This window comes from Vombatus ursinus, unplaced genomic scaffold, assembly GCF_900497805.2.
Source record: "Vombatus ursinus unplaced genomic scaffold, bare-nosed wombat genome assembly UNPS02014801.1, whole genome shotgun sequence".
NCBI lineage: Eukaryota > Metazoa > Chordata > Mammalia > Diprotodontia > Vombatidae > Vombatus > Vombatus ursinus.
In genome coordinates this window covers 25,421,202-25,444,501 of record NW_020954579.1, presented here as the reverse complement: position 1 = coordinate 25,444,501, position 23,300 = coordinate 25,421,202, and the positions used below count along the sequence as shown (strand labels likewise).

At 34.6% G+C, this 23,300-nt stretch overlaps 1 protein-coding gene across 6 annotated transcripts in view; it reads left to right on the top strand.

Moving 5' to 3' along the window:
* The window catches only part of CEP112 (centrosomal protein 112), a 496,208-nt gene that overhangs the window by 339,614 nt on the left and 133,294 nt on the right, over positions 1-23,300 (top strand). For 5 of the 6 annotated variants that reach the window (XM_027873031.1, XM_027873026.1, XM_027873030.1 and 2 more), the window contains exon 22: positions 11,705-11,767. The exons of the other annotated variant lie outside the window; for it this stretch is intronic. In XM_027873031.1, the coding sequence (XP_027728832.1) occupies positions 11,705-11,767 (63 nt within the window). The remainder of the gene's footprint in view (positions 1-11,704; positions 11,768-23,300) is intronic. 6 annotated transcript variants of the gene reach the window in all.

Here is a 23,300-nt window from a genome sequence, read left to right as displayed (position 1 = left end):
TATTGTTCTGTATCGTTTCCCTTTCATAGCTTCATTCCTAGTAAAAGCTGCCTATACTCTCTACCTTATCTTCTCATGTTTTTCAATCCACTACAGTCTGGCTTCCATCCTTATCACTCAATTGAAACTATTCTCTCCAAAATTACCAGTGGTTTCATAATCACTAAATCTGATGACTTTTCCTCAGTCCTCATACTTCTCAACTTCTTTGCAGTACTTGAGTTCATTTATCACACACTACTCCTATATACTCTTCATTTATAGGTTTTTATGACACTGTAATCTCTTGCTTCTGCCCATATCACAAACCCTTCAGACTCTGGTGAAGACCAATTCTGATCAAGACCCAACCATTATACGTTTACTCTTGATTCTATCTCCTCTGATCTCCAATAAATTGTCCCTACTAACATTTCCCCCTTTCTCTAATTTTCAATATCTCCCTATCCTCTGGTTCCTTTCCTGCTGCCAACAAAGGTATACATGATACAAGGGTTCTGTAATCTGTTGTTTCCTTTACTTTATTTATCTAAAATATAAATTTTTGAAAAGAATTATTCACAGGTGTTAAAAAGTGTTATTAGTTAATAACATGATGAATTTACATCAGAGAAGGCTAAACCCTAATCCCCAACAGACTCACTCAATACTCCCTTCTCCAACAGCCACCACACTCCTACTATGGTAGTACCATGGAACCCATGGGCTTGTGCTCTGAGATCCACTTGGCAATTTCCTTGATGCTGCTGCTGCAATCTCTGCCAGCATACCCCACCATTGCCCTCACACCACCACAACGTGGGAGCTAGTAGTAAAACTCACTTCTACCCCTCTTTTTCCCATACGAAGGAGATGGAGATATTAGAAAGCATACTCTGCCTACGGAAACAGTGCGATGTGCTACAATTGTGCTCAGCCAGAGAACTAAAAAAAAAGTGTGAGGAAGCCCAATTTCTTCCAGATACATGACATTTGCCAGTGTGAGGATTACATCAAGCCCTAGCATCCATCTGGGGCCAGTTTTGTCTCCCCAGAAGTCACTTAGGGCTGAAGCCAGTGAAAAAGTGAATTCTTCCAACTGGGAGGCTGAAGTAACCTTGAAGTCCACCCCTAGGGAATCTACCATCAAAGGGAAAGGAATCAAAAAATGAGCCACAGGGAACTATAAGAACAACAACAAAAAACAACCCCACCTTAAATTGCCAAATATTTCAAGTGCAAGAAAACACAGTTAAAAAAATCTTGAGCACAAGCATATAAATCAATATGGAAGATATTAAAACAGAAGGGACTCCAAGAAGATGGCTCCATGACATCTAACAAGTCCAAACATCTCTGAATAAATATTGTAAGACAAAGGAAAATAAATCAACACCTGATAAGACAGAAGACCTTGTGGAGTCCCAAGGGAGTACAGAACCACAGCAGGACGTTTCTGAATGATTCAAGAGAGAAATAAGAATTGTGAAAGCAGAATTTATGTCCAGTATAGCAGAAATAATTTCCAGAGTAAATATCTCAAATACACAGTGGTGAATCTCTCCAAAGAAAGAAAAAAGTGAACATTTGTTTGGGAATAAAAATGCAAAGAAATGAAGGACAGTCTGGAAGAAGAAAAGCAAAAAGCAATAATATTAAAAAAAAATGATCTCTATACAAGCAAAATATATCTATCTTAAAGATAAGATGTCAAGGGACAACAATCCTAGGTCAGCCAGAAGAACATAAAAAAATAAGAAAAATTTTAACTTCGTATTACAAAAAAATTAAAATACAAGAAAATTGCCTACAACTCCTGATGACAGAAGACAAAGTACCAATCAAAAGAATCTACAGATCACCTCCAAAAAGAAAAACAAAAACAAAAATAAGCCTACTGCAAGATAGATCATCGTTAAATGTAGTAATTTCAATAACAGACAACAAATTCCACAAGTGACCAGGAGGAACGTCTGATTGAAAATTAGAATAACATAAACTGTTCTACAGCTACCAGAAACCACAAAAAGAAATGGATTAATGCATTCTGAAGAGCAGCCCAGGATCATTCTCTAGAAATCTGAACCCAGTCATCAGTGAAAAGATAGATGTTCAGTGAAAGAGAGGAATCTGACATATTCCTATCCTACCAAAAATATATATGTGAACATATCATTTGCCTTGCAAATACTCCTGACACACGAGAAAAGTAGATAAATACTACTATAATCCTATGAGGTATACAAATTAACCCATCTCTAGAAATTATTAAAAGGAAAATAAAAACTAAAAAGAGAAAACTTTGGAGTTAAACAACAACAAAATAACAGAGGGACCAAAAGATGAAAGCAGAGCTTAGATGGAAGAAGTGATGGTGAAGGAACAGGCCTGAAACATCATGGACTAAATCTTGAAATGTCCTATGAGTGAATCAGTGTTTTTGTGGGACTAAACTACAGAATGGGAAAGCACATAGAAGGGGAGAGGAGAAAAAGAAGATAGAGGGGAAATGTGTGATGTACCCTTATTATGTCAGTGGTAAACAATGAAAGGAAAATAACTTGGTTAGTCTCTCAGAAAGAAGAGAGGCTGCCAGAGAATGGATGAGGGGACAGAAAAGAGACTATATTGATTCAGTATAAGGGGTCCTACTGAAGAATACTCCATGGGGAGAAATAATAGTATTCTATAATGGGAGATGGGAACCTTAAAATAGGTACAATCAAAAGGGATTTGTACTTAGACCACTACCTCTGAGAAAGGGTTGTACCTCCATGAACAGAATCTTGCTTTAGAAGAAGAAGAACCAGAGTTCCTGGGGTGGGGATGGGGGCAATTGACATCCAGAAGGGGAAGAGGGCATGGACTTAGGATCTCATTTCATCACAAATGGGGGAAAAAATCATGGGACAGGCAGAGGCTACAAATAGACCACACAATCAGACATATAGCTCTCTATCTCTCGGAGGAATGAATACTTCTAAGAGTGGGACACTATATAAAAAAGAGAAAAAGGAGAGCAAGATCTGCAAGATAAAACATAGAAATTGTTTAGAAGAGGGAATTCAAAATAAGTACTTCAGAAGCTTTCATTCCATGAGGAACACAGAGACTAAAGAAGTAATAAATAAGCTTAAGGACCATGAATCAGAAAATAAAAATTTAGAATAGACAGAAAGGAAAGAGAATTAAAGAAGAGAATGAGAGAAATAAATGCTCTGTAGAAAAAGGTACAGAAAATGAAAAAAAACTAACAAAAGAAATTGATGGAGAGGAAAAGGGGGATTTTATATAATTCCTTAACAGAGAAAAACTGGGAGGAAAGAATTATTTAACTAGATAAAAGAAGAAAGAAAAAGGAATTAATAAGTAACATTCCAAAATTAGGACAAGGAGTGACAAATTGAGAGGTTAGAGAATTCTTGAGGGTGAAGGAAAGAGAGACTATGCAGTGTGGCTTCAGAAAGGGCCAAGGAGTGGTCGATATGGTGTTTGCTACACAACAACTCCAGGAGAAGTGCCAGGAGCAGAACAGAGGTCTGTACACAGTATTTATATTATGTATATGACCAAGGCCTTAAATACTGTCAGTTGAAAGGGCTTATGGAAAATTATGTCAAAATTTGGTTGCCTGGAGAAGTTCATCGTATTATACCTCAATTTCATAATGGCATGCTTGCCCAGGTTCTGGATAATGGACGTGCTTTCCCAGTCTCCAGTGGAGTGAAACAAGGCTGTGTGCTTGCTCTAATACTTTTTAGCATGATGTTTTCAGCCATGTTGTCAAATGCCTTCAATGAGAATGAACACGGCATCAATGTCAGCTACCACATTGATGGTAAATTCTTCAACTTGGAAAAGCTATAAGCCAAGACCAAAGCAGAGAGAATGTTGGTGCAAATCTAAATTCATAGGGGAAATATTAACTAAACTATAAGGAGACATCAGTGTTTTAGATAATTCTAGCAAAGGTAAACAAAGGGGAAAATATAAAATTGAACAAATTTCTGGAGAAACTAGAGCTCCTAAATTATGAGTGGGTCAAAAAACAAATGATAGAAATAATAATTATGTAGAAGAAAATTATAATGATGAAATAATATACCAAGATTTTTGGGATGCAAGTAAAATAATCCATAAGGGAAAAATTATATCCCCTAAAATATATTAAAAAATAAAAAAGGAAAGGATTAATGAATTGAATATACATTATAAAAATTTTAAAGCCTACAAACAAACCCAGAGTAAGGACAAAAGAGGAGCTATTGAATACTAAAGGGTAAAAAGATAAACTGGAAACCAAAAAAAGAAAACCTATAGAAATAAAACTAAAAGCTAGTTCTTTGAAATAACTAAGAAAGGAAGCAAATAAGCATTTATTAAATATCTGCTGTAAACCATGTATTATGTTGAGTACTTTACAAATATTATTTCATTTGAGCCTCACAACAACCCTAAGAAGTAGGTGCTGTTATTATCCTCATTTTACAGTTGAAGAAACTGAGGCAAACAGGTTAAATGATTTGTCCAGAGTCACACAGCTAGCACATATCTATGACCAGATTTGAACTCAGATCTTCCTGACTCCAAACCTAGTGCTGTATTCACTACAACTTAATAAATAAAATTGATAAACCTTTAGCCAACCTTATTAAAAAGAAGAGTACAGAAAATAAAATCACAGCAAAACTGGAAGAAATAAAAATAATTGGCAGAACCTAATATGTAAGTATATTCTAATAAATCTAAGAACACAAAAAAATGCAGTAATATTTCCATAATTTAAAATACCCAGACTAACAGAAGACCAAATAGAAACTTTAAATAATTCTAACTTAGAAAAAGAAATAGAACTCATTGTAAAAGGTGGTAGGGAGTAAAAAAGGGGGAACTTCTTGGTTCTGATGGATCATAAGAGAGAATTGTTGAACTTTTAAAGACAATTAGTATAAATACTACACAAAGTATTCTCAAAAATTGAGAAATGTGCTCTATCAGGTTATAAATGGAAAGGACAACCTTTAAAACCATGAAAAATGAATCTTGTAGAAAAAATTTTAAATCATGTCTCCCTAAGAAGATACTACCATCCCACTGCTTTGCAGAGGTAGGAGGTCTGTGGGTATTGAACATTGCATATATTTTTCAGATGTCTTCAGTATGTTACCTAGATTTGCTTCTTTTTCTTTAAAAATATTTTATGTAGGGGCTAGCTCTCTGGAAGGAAAAGAGGGAGAAAACTGGGGAAAATTTCAGGGTTGTAAAAAAAACAAAAGACATCAATAAAAATTATTTTTAAAAGAACAAAGAGGGAGAGATGGGACGGTCACTGTCTTTTGTATGCACATTAAATTCCAGCTGATCAAACTCCGGGTCATCAGTTCTTTTCATTCCTCAGCCAATTAGAGAGCTCTTCATCATAGCCTAGCATTTATGTAGAAGTAGAGTCATCCCCTCAATTTCCAGGTCTTGGCCACTACATACAGAGTTGCTATAAATATTTTTGTACATGTGGGTCCTTTTCCCATTTTTATGATCTCTTTGGGATACAGCCCAAGAAGTTCTATTGCTGGGTCCAAGGGTATGCACATTTTTATAGCTCTTTGGGCATAGTTCCAAATTACTCTCCAAAATGGTTGGATCATTTCACAACCGCACAAACAATGCATCAGGGTTCCAATTTCTCACACCTTCTCCAACATTTACCATTTTCCTGTTTTATTTGATAGATGTGATGTGGTACCTCAAAGTTGTTTTGATTTGCATTTCTCTAATTAGTGATATAGAGCATTTTTTCATGTGACTATAGATGGCTTTAATTTCTTTAATTTCTTCATCTGAGAACTGCCTGTTCATATCCTTTGACCATTTATCAATTGTGGAATGACTTGTATTCTTATAAATTTGACTTAGTTCTCTATGTATTTTTTTATTAATTTATTTTGATTTATCAACAATCACTTCCATATGCTTTTGAGTTTAAAATTTTTCTCTCCCTTCCTCCCCACCACCCTCCCTAAGACGGTGCACAATCTAATATAGGCTATACATATTCATTCTTATTAAACACATTTTCACATTAGTGATATTGTAAGAATTAGAATGAATAGGAGGAACCACCAGAAAGAGGAAACAAAACTCAACAGAAGAGAAGAAAAAATAGCAAATAGTATGCTTCGATCTGCATTCAAATTCCATAGTTCTTTCTTTAGACGTGGATAGCATTTTCCATCACAAGGCCTCTAGAGATGTCTTAGATCCTAGTATTGCTGGGAAGGGTTAAATTTTATCAATATTAGTCATAGCACAACGTGGCTGTTATTGTATACAACGTTCTCTTGGTTCTGCTCACTTCACTCAGCATCAGACCATACAAGTCTTTCCAGGTTTTTCTGAAGTCAGCGTGTTCATCATTTCTTACAGCATAATAGTATTCCATGACATTCATATACCAAAACTTGCTCAGCCATGCCCCAATTGATGGGCATCCTCTCAATTTCCAATTCTTTGCCACAACAAAAAGAGCTGCTATGAATATTTTTGTACATGTGGGTCCTTTTCCCATTTGTATAAACTCTTTGGGATACAGCCCTAGAAGTGCTATTGCTGGGTCAAAGGGTATGCACATTTTTATAGCCCTTTGGGTATAGTTTCAAATTGCTCTCCATAATGGTTGGATCATTTCACAACTCTACCAACAATGCGTAAGTGTTCCAATTTTCCATTTTCTCCAACATTTATCATTTTCTTGTTTTGTCATGTTGGCCAATCTGATAGGTGTGATGTGGTGCTTCAGAGTTACTCGTTTTGATTTGCATTTCTCTAATCAGTAGTGATTTACAGCATTTTTTCATATGACTATAGATGGCTTTAATTTCTTCATCTGAGAACTGCCTGTTCATATCCTTTGACCATTTATCAATTGGGGAATGACTTGTATTCTTATAAATTTGACTAATTCTCTGTATTTTAGAAATGAGGCCCTTATCATAAAGACTAGTTGTAAAAGTTCCCAGTTTTCTGATTCCCTCCTAATCTTGGTTGTATTGACTTTGTACAAAAACTTCTCAATTTAATGTAATCAAAATTATCCATTTTGCATTTTGTAATGTTTTTGATCTCCTGTTTGGTCATGAATTCTTCTGTTCTCCATATATCTGACAGGTAAACTATTCCTTGCTCTTCCACTTTGATTATAGTATGAGCCTTTATGTCTAAATCATGAACCCATTTTGACTTTATTTTCATATGTGGTGTGAGATTTTGGTTGGTGCCTAGTTTCTGCTGTATTCTTTTCCAGATTTCCCAGCAGTGCTTGTCAAATAGTGAGTTCTTATGCTAGAAGCTGGGGTCTTTGGGTTTATCAAATAGAAGATTACTGTAGTCATTGACTACTGTGTCTTGTGTACCTAAACTATTCCACTGATACACCACTCTATTTCTTAGCCATTACCAAGTAGTTTTGTTGATTGCTGCTTTGTAATACAATTTAAGATCTGGAATGACTAGGCCACCTTCCCCTGCATTTCTTTTCATTAGTTCCCTTAATATTCTGGACCTTTTGTTATTCAAATGAATCTCGTTATTATTTTTTTAACTCTATAAAATAACTTTTTGGTAGTTTGAATGGTATGGCACTGAATAAGTAAATTAATTTAGGTAGAATTGTCATTTTTATTATATTAGCTCGGCCTACTCATGAGCAACTGATGTTTTTCCAATTATTTCGATCTGACTTTGTTTGTGTGAAAAGTGTTTTGTTGTGGTGTTCATATAATTTCTGAGTTTGTTTCAGCAGGTAGACTCCTAAATATTTTATAATGTCTATAGTAACTTTAAATGGAATTTCTCTTTCCATCTCTTGCTGTTGGGCTTTGTTAGTAGTATAAAGAAATGCCAATGATTTATGTGGTTTTAGTTTATAGCCTGCAACTTCGCTGAAGTTGTTTATTATTTCGAATCGTTTTTTACTTGATTCTCTATGATTTTCTAAGTATATCATCAGATCATCTGCGAAGAGTGATAGCTTTGTTTCTTCTTTGCTTATTCTGATACCTTCAATTTCTTTTTCTTCTCTTATTGCTGAAGCTAACGTTTCCAGCACCTTAAAGAACAACAGTGGTGATAATGGACATCCTTGTTTTACCCCTTATCTTATTGGAAATGCTTCTAGCTTATTCCCATTACATATGATACTTGCTGAAGGTTTTAGGTAGATGCTGCTTATCATTTTAAAGAAGACTCCATTTATTCCTGTGCTCTTTAGTGTTTCCAGCAGGAATTGGTGTTGTATTTTGTCAAAAGTTTTTTCTGCATCTATTGAGATGATCATGTGGTTTATGTTAGTTTTATTGTTGATATGATCAGTTATGCTGATAGTTTTCCTAATATTGAACCAGTCCTGCATTCCCAGTGTAAATCCTACCTGGTCATAGTGTATTATTCTTGTGATAAGTTGCTGTAATCTATTTGTCAATATTTTATTTATAAATTTATTTATAAATTGAGAGGATGCCCATCAATTGGGGAATGGCTGAGCAAGTGGTGGTTATATGAATATAATGGAATACTATTATGCTATAAGAAATGATGAACACGCTGACTTCAGAAAAACCTGGGAAGACTTGTATGGTCTGATGCTGAGTGAAGTGAGCAGAACCAAGAGAACGTTGTACACAATAACAGCCACGTTGTGTGATGACTAATATTGATAAATTTGACACTTCCCGGCAATACAAGGATCTAAGATATTTCCAGAGGCCTTGTGATGGAAAATGCTGTCCACATCCAAAGAAAAAACTATGGAAATTGAATTGCTATTTTTTTTCTCTTCTGTTGAGTTTTGTTTCCTCTTTCTGATGGTTCCTCCTATTGGTTTTAATGTAGTTTCCTTCCTTATCTCTTTTGATAAGATCTATTTTTGCTTTTGCTTTGTCTCAGATCAGTATTGCTTCCCCTGCTTTTTTTTTTACTTCAGCTGAAGCATAATACATTCTACTACAGCCTTCTGCCTTTACTCTGTGTGTGTCCCTTTGTTTCAGATGTGTAGAGCGTGGGAGTGCCTGCCTTCTCACTCTGCCATCTTGGTTCCTGGACTAAATAAAAAACTACATCCTTCTTGATCTCTCTGCAGCCTTTGTCTCTGTCCTAGCCCTTCTTCACATATCTTTTTTTGCTCCCTCTCTTGGTGATCTTTTTTCCCTTGGGTTAACTGATCATTTCCATGCAAGTTATTCCCAGATGTACCTATCCAACCCTAATCTTTCTCCTAAGTTCCAGTCCTGCATCATGAACTGTCTTTCAAAGATCTTGAACTAGTTGTGTTATAGGCATCTCAAACTCAATACAGATCTCATTGTCGTTCCTGCCTCACGCTCAAGTAAATCTCTCTTCTAAACTTCTCTGTTACCATTAAGGGCAGCACTATAGGCATCAAAATTCATTACCTTTCCTTCCCATCATCCTTATAGCCACTTAGGTTTCATTCAGCACTCATATTGATTGACTGATGAAGTGTGACCATCTTACTCTTTGCTGTTTTATCAGCCCACTTCTTTTGTAATCATACATGTCCATGATTGTATTTTATATCATTTATTCCAAGCAAGCATCATTGATAATATTCTATAACCTACTTACTATATTCTTTGTTGAATTCAGTTCAACTCAGAGCATGTATCTACATATTAAATTTGCAGATTACACCAAATGAGGAAAGATAGCTAATACACTGGATGACAAAATCACGAATCTTCAAACTCTTGAAAGGCTAGTACATTGCCCCAAATCTAAATCTAAAGTGATGAAATTGAAAAGGAATTAATGTAAATTTTTACACATAGGTTAAAATAAAATAGCTTGACAATACAAGATGAAGGAGGCATTGCTAGAGATCACTTCCTCTGGAAAAGATCTGAGTATTTCAGTGGACTACAAGCTTAGCATATGTCAGTAGTGATTTAGAAACCAAGAAAGCTAATGCACTCTTGGGCTACATTGAGAAGCCTAGTATCTAAGACTAAGAAAGTGACAACCCTGTTATACACTGCTCTGGGCAGACTATGCCTATATTTAGTTCTAGATGCTATATTTAGGAAATAAATTGTTAAACTGGAAAGTGTCCAGAGAAAGAAAACTAGAAAATTTAAAGGCCTGAATATCATACCTTTTAAGGATCTTTTAGAAAAAAAAAAACAAACTGGTGGGACAGCTAGGTGGCACAGTGGATAGAGCACTGGCCCTGGAGTCAGGAGGACCTGAGTTCAAGTCCGGCCTCAGACACATAACACTCACTAGCTGTGTGACTGGGCAAGTCACTTAACCCCAATTGCCTCACCAATAAAAACAAAACAAAACTGGTGATGTTTAACGGAGAAGACTTAGGGTATGATGGTTGTCTTCAAATATTTTATAGGCTAATATGTGGAGGGGAGGTTAAACTTGTTCTTCTAGGCTCCAAAGGACGGAACTAGGAACAATGCATGAGAGTTACAAAGAGGCAAATTTAGATTTGATATAAGTAAAAATTTCCTAATAATTAGACCTATCTTCAACTGAAAAGTAGTGTCAAAAGGAAATAAGGGTTACCTGCTAGTTGGAATTCTTGAAACAAATATTGAATGACTTCTCTTGGAGTGTGCTATAGAGGAATTATTTTTTCAATTATAATTTGTCCTAGATGGCTTCTTGGGCCTCTCTAACTTTGTGATTATGTAAAATGAATTGAATTAAATTGAAATATACATAGTGCATCTTCCATTGCCATTTAAGACACTTGAAATTTTGATTCTTCTAAGATTGCTGTGTCCCATGATTTTTAACCAAGTAGCATGCTTTTTCAAACCCTTAGATGTTTCAGAAGAGTTAATAACACAAATACTAATTAAGCACATACAACATGAAATGAACTATTGTAAACACTGGAGATATAAAAGTAAAAAGTATATAGTCTTTCCCTTCAATCAGTTTGTAATCTATTTGGAAAACTTGGGACAGATATATACATATATATGTATATATATATATATACATATATATATATAAAGATAATCCAATCATATGCTAAGTATCAAATGAGTGGTACAATAGTCAGCATTATGAAAAATCAGAAGAGGAAGCTCTTGGGAGTAGGGTGTGGCAGGTTGTATAATTTTGTAGTTGTATTCCACAATTTCAGCATTCAGTTTATTTGATTTAGGCATTTTGTTGATTTTTAAACATTAAATCATAAAGTAAATATCACATTTCTATCATTATTTGAATATTTTAATTTCTTTTTATCTTCAAACTAAAGTGAAAGTTTATTAAACTTCCTCATCAAAAATTTTCCCAAATATCTCTCTTCTCCCTCTTACTCTTGAAATTAATACCTTTTCTCATTTGCTTCTTTGCAATTTTTCTTCTCCCTCTTTCACACTTTCAATATATTTATTCCTCTCCTCTTTCTATCCGCATAATTTGCATGTTTTTCTAATAATTGGCAGCAAAGGTACAATTTTTTTTTGCCTTTTAAGTGATGAATAGTTGGCTACAGATCAAAGGCAAACCCTGTGGTTTCTGTGGCTGCCACAAACGGGCGTTGTACTTGGCAGTGATCCCAGCTGCCTGGTGATAGGCATGTGAAGAGGATGCCAAGCATATAGGTCAGCAGTGAAGTGTCTGGACACGTTCTTCAGCTAAGCTAATCTAGTTTCCTTTTGTATATGTGTGTGTTTGTGTTTTTCAGGCCAATAGCAGGTTGAAGCAGATTGAGAAGGAATATAGTCAGAAGTTTGCCAAATCCTCACAGGTAAGCAAAATTAAAAAAAAAAAATCCACAGTAGTGACTCTGCTTTTGACAGTTAAAATTAATTCCAGAAAACTTTCCTTCTGAGTTTCATGGGCCAATGTCATTGTTCATTTATTTTTACTGGAGATGCAAATAATCAAAATAAGAGTTTCTTATTTTAAATGTCATGAAAAAAATGCCTGAAAATTAAACATGCCAGTCCAATAATCCGTTTTAATATCTGTTTTCATATCTTTGGGTATCTTGTGAAACCAGCCAGTGCACTTCAGCAGCCAAGGCTGTAGCATATTTCACAAGGGAGGTTACACACAACTCCATCCATGGTCTCAGGCTCTTTGGATAATATCGTATTGGCCTTTTTTGAACTTTGGTACATTTTGTTGAATTTTCTGGCTGCTTCTCAGTAAAATTCAGAAGGTAAAACAGATCTTAGCTACTAAGTTAGTTAGTAGGTCACCTACTAACTCAGAAGGCTATGTGATACAATGGGAAAAATCACTGGCTTTGATTTCAGAAGAACAAGTTTCAGATCCATCCTCTGACAGTTATTACCTGTGACCTTAAACAAGTCACTTAAAGTCCCTGAATCTCACTTTCCTCATAGGGAATGGCCTCTGAGGGCCCTTCCCACTATATATCAACCATCCTTTTAGAGAAAGGAAAATATAACTATTATTTGACATGAAATCATTATCTGTGTTACCATTTAATTATTTATTACCCATTTATTCATTTTAAGGTGAGTCAATAATAGATTCCCTAGGAGAATCGACGAATCTTGTCTCCCAACCTCTAGTTAAGTTAGTGTTTTGTAGCAGTTTGACCTAAGTCTACTGTATATAGGACCAGTTATACATGCATATTTTAAAAAGAGACAGTGAAGCACAAGGAATAGTGGCTAGAATGTAGACCTGGAGTCAACAAAAAAATGAGTACAAATTCCACCTCTGAAATTGTGTGACCATAAGCAAGTCCTGACCCTTAGGCACCTCTCTAAAACTTATTTACTAAGGGGTTACAATTTGTAATGGTGGAAAGAGATTTCGCACCAGTTAAATCATGGTTACTTGGTGTAGTAACATGTTTCTTAAGATGATACATAGATAATGAAGATCAAAGGGAAATACAAATGTAGCCATGGAACCTCTGTCTTTCTGAGAAACAGTTTCTCATTTAATATATATACGATGTTGGAAAGCTTGGGATTTGGCTTGGTTTAGCCCTTTTTTTTTTAAGAAAATGGCATAATTAAGCTTTTCCAAGTAACCAACTCATCTCATTTCTCTAAAAAATTCTATAGGAAGTAATATGAAATTTCTTAAAGTCCCCAGTTTTATCTTTAAAATGTATATTCATTGCAATTTGAGAAATGATATACTCTTAAAATGATCTAAATAGTTTAATTTCTGTATTTATATAAATTGGTGATTATGTCTTGATTGCCAGTGTTCAAATATTTCCCTGAAAATATTTTTGGGGAAATTACATCTTTTATGAACAATGAAAAAGAAAAAAAATCACAACTTTTTAAAGATAGTTTTTTTTTCAACTACAGAAGCATAGCACATGTCAAATTTCTGTCAGACACATGATGTACCCTTTCCCTCTTGCTCCTTTTTGAATAAATTTTTCACTTTTCATCTGATTTTAGTGTCATATATTCTAATTTGAAACAGAATTACTTGTCCCCAAAAAGTTGCCAAAACTCTCTGTTCCTCAGATTTCTCTCACATTTAATTGGTAAAATGGGTGCCTAGGTATGTTAAATCTAATTGAGAGAATATTTTGAAACATCCACTATCCCCACCCCAAGGAATATAATAAACATTTTAAATTGTGGAAGGTCAACATTCCCTATCAAAGCCATGGGCCAATGTGATCCAGTGTGCCAAGTATCATTTGTGATTGATTCTAGGAGTTACCCAAATAGTTTGAAAACAATAATGTAGCTTCCAAATGGATACCTGCCCTGCACAAATTTGTGCTGTGAAGTTTGAATTCAGTCAAAGGGTCTCACTTGAGGACCTGGAGGGCCACATGTGGCCTCAAGGCCACTGGTTTCTCATCCCTGGCTTAGTTTATTCACAGGAATCATCCAGTGCAGTGTCTCTTTTTATCTCTTCTAAATATTTCAGATTAAACCTTAACTGTGCTGCCATTTGAAATATGCAATTGGTTGAGTTAAGGTTGAAATTTTAACCTTTATTCTAGATTCTTTTGAGAGCTTAAATTAGACTGCTATCATTTATACAATGTCATAATTGCTTAACACTATAATAGACCATTACAACTGTTGTGGGGTTATGCTGAGACTGTGTTACTCCTGTGTAACTCTTCCAGACTTCTCAGTCTAATGTTATACACCAAGTTGACATTTCAAAACATTTCTTTCTCTGAGTGAACAATTAGTTGTTCTTTTTGCTTGAAATGGCAAATTAAAGCTGTCTTTTATTTTGACAATAATAGTAAAAGAAGGATACTTTATACAGTTCTCTAAAAAAAAGATCATAGTAATGTTCACCGGAGAGATTTAACAGTTTTTCCCCTGATTTCTTTTGATCACTTTCATTAACCTCTTGTTTTGTTACTAACAAAAGGGACCACATTCCTTAGCTACATATTATAGATCTGCAAGCAATAGTATAATTTAATGCCATCCTATTCTACTGAAACATTTAATTGGTCATTAGCCTATTTCCAAATCTTTAAGAAAGCCTTAATTGATTTTAAAGCATGATTTTTTTTTGTTACAAAGCTGCTATGTTCCATACGTACATGCAGTATTTGACAAAGAATGTCTAATTTAGTTTTCCACATGAAAAGAAAGCATGCTTTTTTTCAGAATATCCTGGACCATAATTCTAGTTCATTTCTCCAGATCTGAAGTTTATTAACTCCTGATTTCCTGTTGCTATAAACCTTCTGAAATAAGAGATACCTCCAGTTTCATGCCCTCTTTGTCATTTGAGAAGCACAGTTGTCTTTGTATTTTCAGTGATAGGTCAGTCAAAAGAGAATTTAAAGCTTGTTTTTATAAGAATTAATTTTGTTGATGGACAGTCTTCTTAAAGTACTTCAAAAGATTTGTGATTTCATTTTGTAAGTGTATTGTCTGCTAAAAGAGATAATTCCTCCATGCCTTGGTAGAACATTTCATTGCTGTGGCCAAATAAATTCATTGCCTGGTGGCCAACCTCTCCAATCTATTCCCTTCCTCTCTAAGGTTCATCAGATACAGTCTATTTCAAGGTCTGTACATGAAGGCTTTCCAACTTGGTAGGGCCTGTGAGAGCTTGTGTTCTACCAGTATAACATCATATAACAACACATACACACACACAAAACAATAACCAGTGACTATAATGACAACAACAACCCCTTCAAAGCCCAAATCATTTTCCATATCATAATGGGTAAGGTGACAACAAAGGAAAGGTATGCCATCTATATATATATAATATATATAATAAAATAAAAATGACATTTCTGCCTAAATTAATTTATTTATTCAGTGTCATACCAATCAAACTACCAAAATTATTTTACAGAGCTATAAAAAATAATAACAAAATTCATCTGGAAGAACAAAAGGCCAATCCAGAGTAATATATAGTAGGAATTCTTTGTGCCCTCGTAATCACCTTACAAGATCTGGAAGGAATCCTGAAACCCAACCTAATTTGCCTCTGTCAGCACCCCTCGTTGGGTTAGCACCCCAGCCAGTGTGATAAAACATTTCAATAAATGGAACAGCATAGGATTGCAGTCTGGCCCCACATGAAATCTTTGTGATGATAAGTTTGATGCAGAGAACAGTATAGTGGGTGCTACTGTTTTGTGTTATGGTAAGAAGGCAAGAAAAATGAACAACCCAGAAATGCCAATACCCCACCTGCTGGAAACACTTTGGTTCAAATGGAACTAAAGCAGGAAAAAAATAAGTGCATATGAAAAATGGACTTAAGATGAATATTTTTATTATGTGCCAATACTATATCATAATAAAATTAGAAACAAATCCCACCAGTTATTGACAAGGATTTCCCATTGCTTTTTGTCAGTACTACACATTATTTAGCTTTAAGTTAAACAACAATGTATTGCTAGCCATTATACAGCAATCATAAAAAATAACATCAGTCCTAAAACCAGATAGATGAAATAAGAGATTAAATTGAGGTGCTACTTAAAACTGAAGATGGCAAATTTGAAGGCTCTGAGGTGATTGAAAATCCTCACCTAATGCAAACTCCATAAATTGTACCTAATGACAAAAATACTCCTAAAGTTTCAAATTATTTTTAAAAGGAGATGGGCATAAGACATTTTGTGTTTGATAGCTATGTCAAGACAAAGAATTAGGAGAACTTACACAGAAAGATAAAGTAAAAACACTTTTTTTTTTTTTACAAAGGGACTCTCAGTTTCACCTATTGTACTAATCACTGTCTGAACTCATTCAGCGGAACTATCAACATCTGCTCATTTTGGTAGTGAATGCAACTTGAACCTAGGCAACCAACAGAACCTCTTTGTCTGTGATAACTGCCAGGAGACCTATGTGACTATCTAGGTTGCAAACCCCAGGAAAGTCTAAAAGAGACTACCTTAGTTAGGCTCTTTGCAAACTTCTATCCCAGATCCATGATATGATTCCATAAGATCCCAGGACATGAGGTTCTACTTCACAGGGCACTATCAGGGCTTCCCTCTTCTGCTAGAAACACGAGCTTATCTCTATTTCATAAAAATTCTTTTTGCTATCACTTGTGGTTCTTGATGTTTTCATGGTCCTGTAATTCTAACCTAGGCCTTCCATGGACTATAACCATATTAAGGAACAAGAAAATAACTTTTTCCAAAAAGAGTAATTTTTAAAAACTGATGTAAATATCATGAATAAATAAATTTTCCTACATTATATGATAGAAAATGTAAAAGCGGGGCAGCTGTGTGGCGCAGTGGATAAAGTTCCAGCCTTGGAATCAGGAGGATATGAGTTCAAATCCAGCCTCAGATACTTGATACTTACTAGCTGTGTGACCATGGGCAAGTCACTTAACCCCTATTAACTCACCAAAAGAAGAAGAAGAAGCAGAAGCCTAACAACTTTAGCAAAATTGCAGGATATAAAATAAACCCACGCAAATCATTGGCATTTCTATATATTACTAGCAAAGCCCAACGGCAAGAGATAGAAAGAGAAATTCCATTTAAAGTTACTGTAGACATTATAAAATATCTAGGAGTCTACCTGCCGAAACAAACTCAGAAACTATATGAACATAGTTACAAAACACTTTTCACTCAAATAAAGTCAGATATAAATAATTGGAAAAACATGAGTTGCTCATGAATAGTCCAAGCTAATATAATAAAATTGACAATTCTACCTAAATTAAGTTATTTATTCAGTGCCATACCAATGAAATTACTAAAAAACTATTTTATAGAGCTAGAAAAATAATAACAAAATTCATCTGGAAGAACAAAAGGTCAAGAATATCAAGGGAATTAACAAAAAGAAATGCAAAGGAAGGTGGCCTAGCCATACCAGACCTAAAATTGTGTTATAAAGAAGAAATCATCAAAACTACTTGACACTAGCTAAGAAATAGAGTGATAGATCAATGGAATGAATTAGGTACACAAGATACAGTAGTCAGTGACTATAGTAATATACTATTTGATCTGGGATAAGAACTCACTATTTGACGAAAACTGCAGGGAAAACTGAAAAGCAGTATAGCAGAAACTAGGCATAGGCCAACCTTTTACACCATATACAAAGATCAAAATGGGTATATGATTTAGACATAAAGGGTGATACCATAAGCAAATTAGGAGAGCAAGGAATAGTTTACCTGTCAGATCTATGGAGAAGGAAAGAATTTATGACCAAAAGAGATAGAGAAAATTATGAAATGCAAAATGGATCATTTTGATTATATTAAATTGAAAAGTTTTTGCACAAAGCCAATGCAACCAAGATTAGAGGAGAAGCAGAAAGCTGGGAAACAGTTTTTACAGCCAATGTCTCTGATAAAGGCCTAATTTCTAAAATGTATAGAGAACTGAGTCCAACTTATAAGAATACAAATCATTTTCCAATTAATAAGTGGTCAAAGGATATGAACAGGCAGTTTTCAAATGAAGAAATGAAAGCTATCTATAGGCATATGAAAAAATGCTCTAAATCACTACTGATTAGAGAAATGCAAATTAAAACAACTCTGAGGTACCACCTCACATCTATCAGACTGGCTAACATGACAAAACAGGAAAATGATAAATGTTGGGAAAATTGTGGGAAAATTGGAACACTAATGCATTGTTGATGGAGAGCAATTTGGAACTATGCCCAAAGAGCTAAAAAATTGTCCATACTCTTTGGTCCAGCAATATTACTACTAGATCTATATCCCAAAGAGATCATAAAAAAGGGAAAAGGATCCACATGTACAAAAATATTTATAGCAGCTCTTTTCATGGTGACAGAATTTGAGGGGATGCCCATCAATTGGGCTGAATAAACGCTGAACAACCTGTGATATATGAATGTAATGGAATACTATTATGTTATAAGAAATGATGAGCAAAAAACCTGGAAAGACTTGTATGGACTGATGCTAAGTGAAGTGAGCAGAACCAAGAGAACGTTGTAAACAGTAACAGCAATGTTGTGCGATGACCAACTTTGATAGACTTAGCTCTTCTCAGCAATGTGATGGTTTAAGACAATTCCAAAAGATTTATGATGGAAAATGCTGTCCACATTTACAAAAAGAACCATGGAGTCTGAATTCAGATTGAAGCTGACTACTGTCTCTCTCTCTCTCTCTCTTTTTCTTTCTCATAGTTTTTCCCTTTTGTTCTGATTCTTCTTTCATAACATGAGTAATGTGGAAATGTGTTAAATATGATTGTACATTTAAAACCTATCTCAGATTGCCATCTTGGAGAGGGGGAAGGAGAGGAAGAGAGAAAAAAATTGGAACTTAAAATCTTATTAAAGTGAATGTTGAAAACTAAAAAAAAATATAAAAGCATCTCAGGATGTGCACACAGCAGTATATGAAGCAGTTGTTTCTATGGTATGACTTATAGAAGAAAAGATGGCACCATCAACAAACACCAACCCTTAAAGACAGAAGTCAAACACCACCATGACAGAAACAAATTGAGAGAGCCATTACTGATCTATGGAAAAGCACTGGAATATTACATCAATATTTACCTAGTATCTACAGTGGAAAATTTTAACACCATGTTGCCTTTATCTTTGGATAAGAAAAAAAGAAACTTGGAAATGAATGCAGAAAACATAAGTATATCAGAAATTCACGATTCACTTAATTAGCAATTGAAACCAAAACTGATAAAGTTAAAATGATATATAAGGAGTTTAAAAAGTACAAAGATCAAAAGTTTAACATCAAATAAAAATTTCACTGCAGATGCTTGACAACTGAAGAAAGCTTAAAGGTCTTATGACCAGCAAAATGGCAATTATTAATTTTCTGTAGACAAAAAAAAATGGAGGGAAGTATGTGCCCACATGTAAATAGCTGGATCCATAGGACAAAAAAAAAGAGGAAAACCCAATAAAGTAAAATCCTTATGAATTGATACCAATTTAAGCTTCAAAATATTCATTCTATATCCTTCTACCAGAAGCCTCTAAAATCTCCCAGCAGAGACAAAAAGTGGGTTTCTGAGCTTGTTCCTGGGGCCCATCTTGGGATCTACACCTTCCTTCCCTGTTAAAGAGCCTCTACCTACAAACTCCATCTGTCTTCCTTCATAGAAGAAGGCTAATAATATTACTTTCCTACTGGAAATTAGATTAGGGCCCCTCAAGGCTACAAAGACGTTGAACAAAAGTCTTTCCTCACAAAAAGCAGCAGATTCAGATATAGCCCAGTCAGATAGGAAAAAAAGAACTAATGGAGGAATTGGGGTGGGGGACCACCATTGAGCTATACCTGACCTAAAGGAAAAAGGACCATAACTAAGCTGGGGCCAGTTCTGTTTCTCCTTCCCCATCACCACCCCTACCCCAAGAGTATACACAGGGAAAAAACACAGACAAACGATCTTTCAGTCATTGTTGAGTAATTTTTCAATTGTGTCCAACTCTGTGTAACCCAATTTGGCAGAGATACTGGAATGGTTTACCATTTCCTTCTTCAGTTCATTTTACAGATGAGAAAACTGAGGCAAACAAGGTTAAATTACTTGGCCAGGATTACTTGGCTAGTAGGTGTCTGAGGCCAGATTTGAATACAGGAAGATGTCTTCCTGACTCCAGGCCCAGCATTCTATCCACTTTACCACCTAGCTACCCCAAGCAATCTTAGATCCCCCCAATTTAGTAGCAAGCTTAGTGAGCTTTTCAGCCAAATCTAAGTGTGTATCCATCAGCAAAGTAGGAGTCAATGTGAGTATCAAGAGAATATCTTTTAAAAGACTGAAACCCCAAAGATTTCAAGTGGAAAAACTATTGATAAGGGCCTAGAGCACAAACAAATCAGAGAGGATCCTAAAACAAGAAGGAAGGATGAATACTAAATCTTCCAAGACATTACAAAGCTCTCTTGAAAAATTTTACAAGACAAATACAAGAAAGCATAGAACAAAAATAAACTCTAGAATAGTTCAAATGAAGAGTCAGTAAATCAGGGGCGAGACAGGACACCTGAAGAAGGATAAAGTAAAATAAAAGATATTTGATCGTATATACGATTACAAGAAATCTAACACAGCAGAAAAATGTAAGGTGGATCAAATGAAGAGCAAAAAACTTGCTCATCTTTAATAAAATGAATAACAACAGTTATATGTAGGGACATATATTTTATGTACTTGAGATATACTATATATACTTAGTATACTTATACAAGAGCCTATTTACAAAACTTGGAAGTGAAAGATGATTAATTATCAGCTCAAATAATTCATAATGACACATGTACTACAAATATACAAAATAGACTGATATGAGGATGCTAGGGTAGTTTGATATCCACTTGGAAAACTAACCTTTACTTGAAAAATACCACCGACACAAAATTTGACATTTTTCAGGGAGATGGTTTAAACCCATTTTGTTTTTGCCTTAAAATCGTTATCATCTCTCCTAAATATAGCTTCCAATATAAAGAAGTGAGTTAAACGAAAATATCTTATTAATCTATTTGATATATGCAGATGACATCAAGAAATATATAGATACAGATATATATGTGTATTATATGATATCTATATATACATATAGATAGATAGATAGACAGATAGGTAGATAGACATTGAAAAATAGATTAAACAACTTTTACCATGTGCAATCTTTATCTTCAGCTGAAGACTATAAAATGACTAAGAGCCAAGAGTGGAATCAAAAGACCCTCCATACACGACATCCACATGAACTCAGTACATTGACAAAGAAGTGCCAGATAAATTACTGAGGCATGCAGATTTGTTTATAATGTCATTTCAAGACCAAGTCATTGCCACCACAAAGTACAGAAAAGAGCCCAGTCCTACTAATAGACAAAGATTATGCAAAAAAAAGGGCAGAAAATGAGCAACACACCATTGCAGGCTATAAAAATTTAATACCTACTGAATACATAGTAAGCATAGTCTGGTTGATGGAATTGTACTCTGTGTTTCATAGACGGAAAAACAACAAATTCTCATACTACAAATGCAAACCTCAAAATATGCCTGACAGTTCAGACAGTAAATTATACTGGAACCTGGTCATAATCACAGAACTCCCACAATTTCATGGGTATAATGGATCCAGAAAAAACTTAAGAATACCATTTTTAGAGGCAGCCATCCCAAATTCTCATAATCTCCAAATTGCATGTATTGAAAACCTTTCCCAGTGTAGAGACCAAGCAGGCATAATCAAGATCATGTGCAAAAAAGGATATGGTATGTATCATCCCTATCATCCTGTCTCTTTCTAAAGCTGATCTAAGAATGTTTTCAATGAGCTTAGAGAAAAAATGTGCTTACATACTGCTTTTATTCTGTGGTAAAAATCAGTTACTTTATTTACCTGTGCAAGAGTCTATAGAATATTAAATATGAAAGAATAATAGAGTTAATGTTTTTCCATGACTATTTATATATACAAACTCCATCAAAAAGATGAGAGGCATGAAATAATATTAATAACACTTTCACTAAGCTCTACCACATAAACTGTATCTCTAAGAACCAAATTGAATGTTCTCAAAATGACAGTTTGGCTAGCAGTTTGGACAGTTTTCACTATGCTTTTTATGAGTAGTTAGTTTGTACAAAGGCTATTAAGAGTGATGGCCTGAAAGAAGCTGTATACTTTTGTCCTTTTATGACTGATGGCACAGGAAAAGATAAGAAAGAGGTTTGAGCAGTTTTCTTGATAGAAATATTTTAACCTTTATTTTACAAAGAGGTTGAAGATAATTCTTGAAAGACTTTGCTTGGTACCCTTAAGTAAACTGAATGGTAGAACTGTGTTTCCAGAAAAAAAAAAGTTCTCTGCACTTAAGATAATTAAAGGTGATGCTGGCTATGATTTTTCTCAGTTCAAATATTATAAATAATTATTTATGTTTCTGTGTTATAATTGATTGTGTTGTTAATAAATTATATTATCAATAAATTTTATATTGAGGATATTAGGGTTTTTGAGATGAGGATAGGTATGAGCAACTTCTTATGTGGAAGGAGGTTTCTCCAGTTTATTAAATATTATCTCATAAACTGAAATGAAAGTTCTAAGCTAAATGATTAATTAATGAAAAAAGGTTGCAATTTTATTAAGGAGAATATCTAAACATATTACTGGGTTACCCTAGAATTTGAGATAATCAAAATAAATATGATGATAAGTAACAGACTGAGAGGTGACCAACAAGTGAAGTTGGTTGACTCTTGTAACCCATCCATGTAGTGTTGGGGTTTAATTTTTTTTTAATTTCACATAGGTATATTATCATAGAATTATACTGCAAAGTGCTTGATAGTACCACTGAAGATTAATAACATTAACTTGCCAGTTTAGTTTTATTTGAGGCATATTAATTATGGAAGATTATTACTGCATTGTTTGTTACTAAGTATTATTAGTTTGCCAAATATAAATTATCAATATTTTGAAGTTGGATATAGACAGATTTAACATGAATCATAAAATGTTTTTGAACTGGAATCTCAGGGGTTTCCTGATTTTAGGAGTAAACCTTGGGAATAAAAACGTGAACATTATAAGAATATTGTAAAGAAAAATCAAACAATCAGTAGACTACAAAGTCATTTAAAATAAGGTCAGGGCTCAGGACTGGGAAGTCCACTCAATTAATATTCAGTGCATTAACCAGTACATTAGATCACAAAAAATATGTGAGATACACTGACAATAGGACATCACACCTAGAAACTAATTTACACAATCCCTTCTGAAGAAGAGATGGTTGTGAGAGTAGAGGCCTTTATGAGAAAAGGGGTCCTGACAGTAAAGAGACTGAAGGCA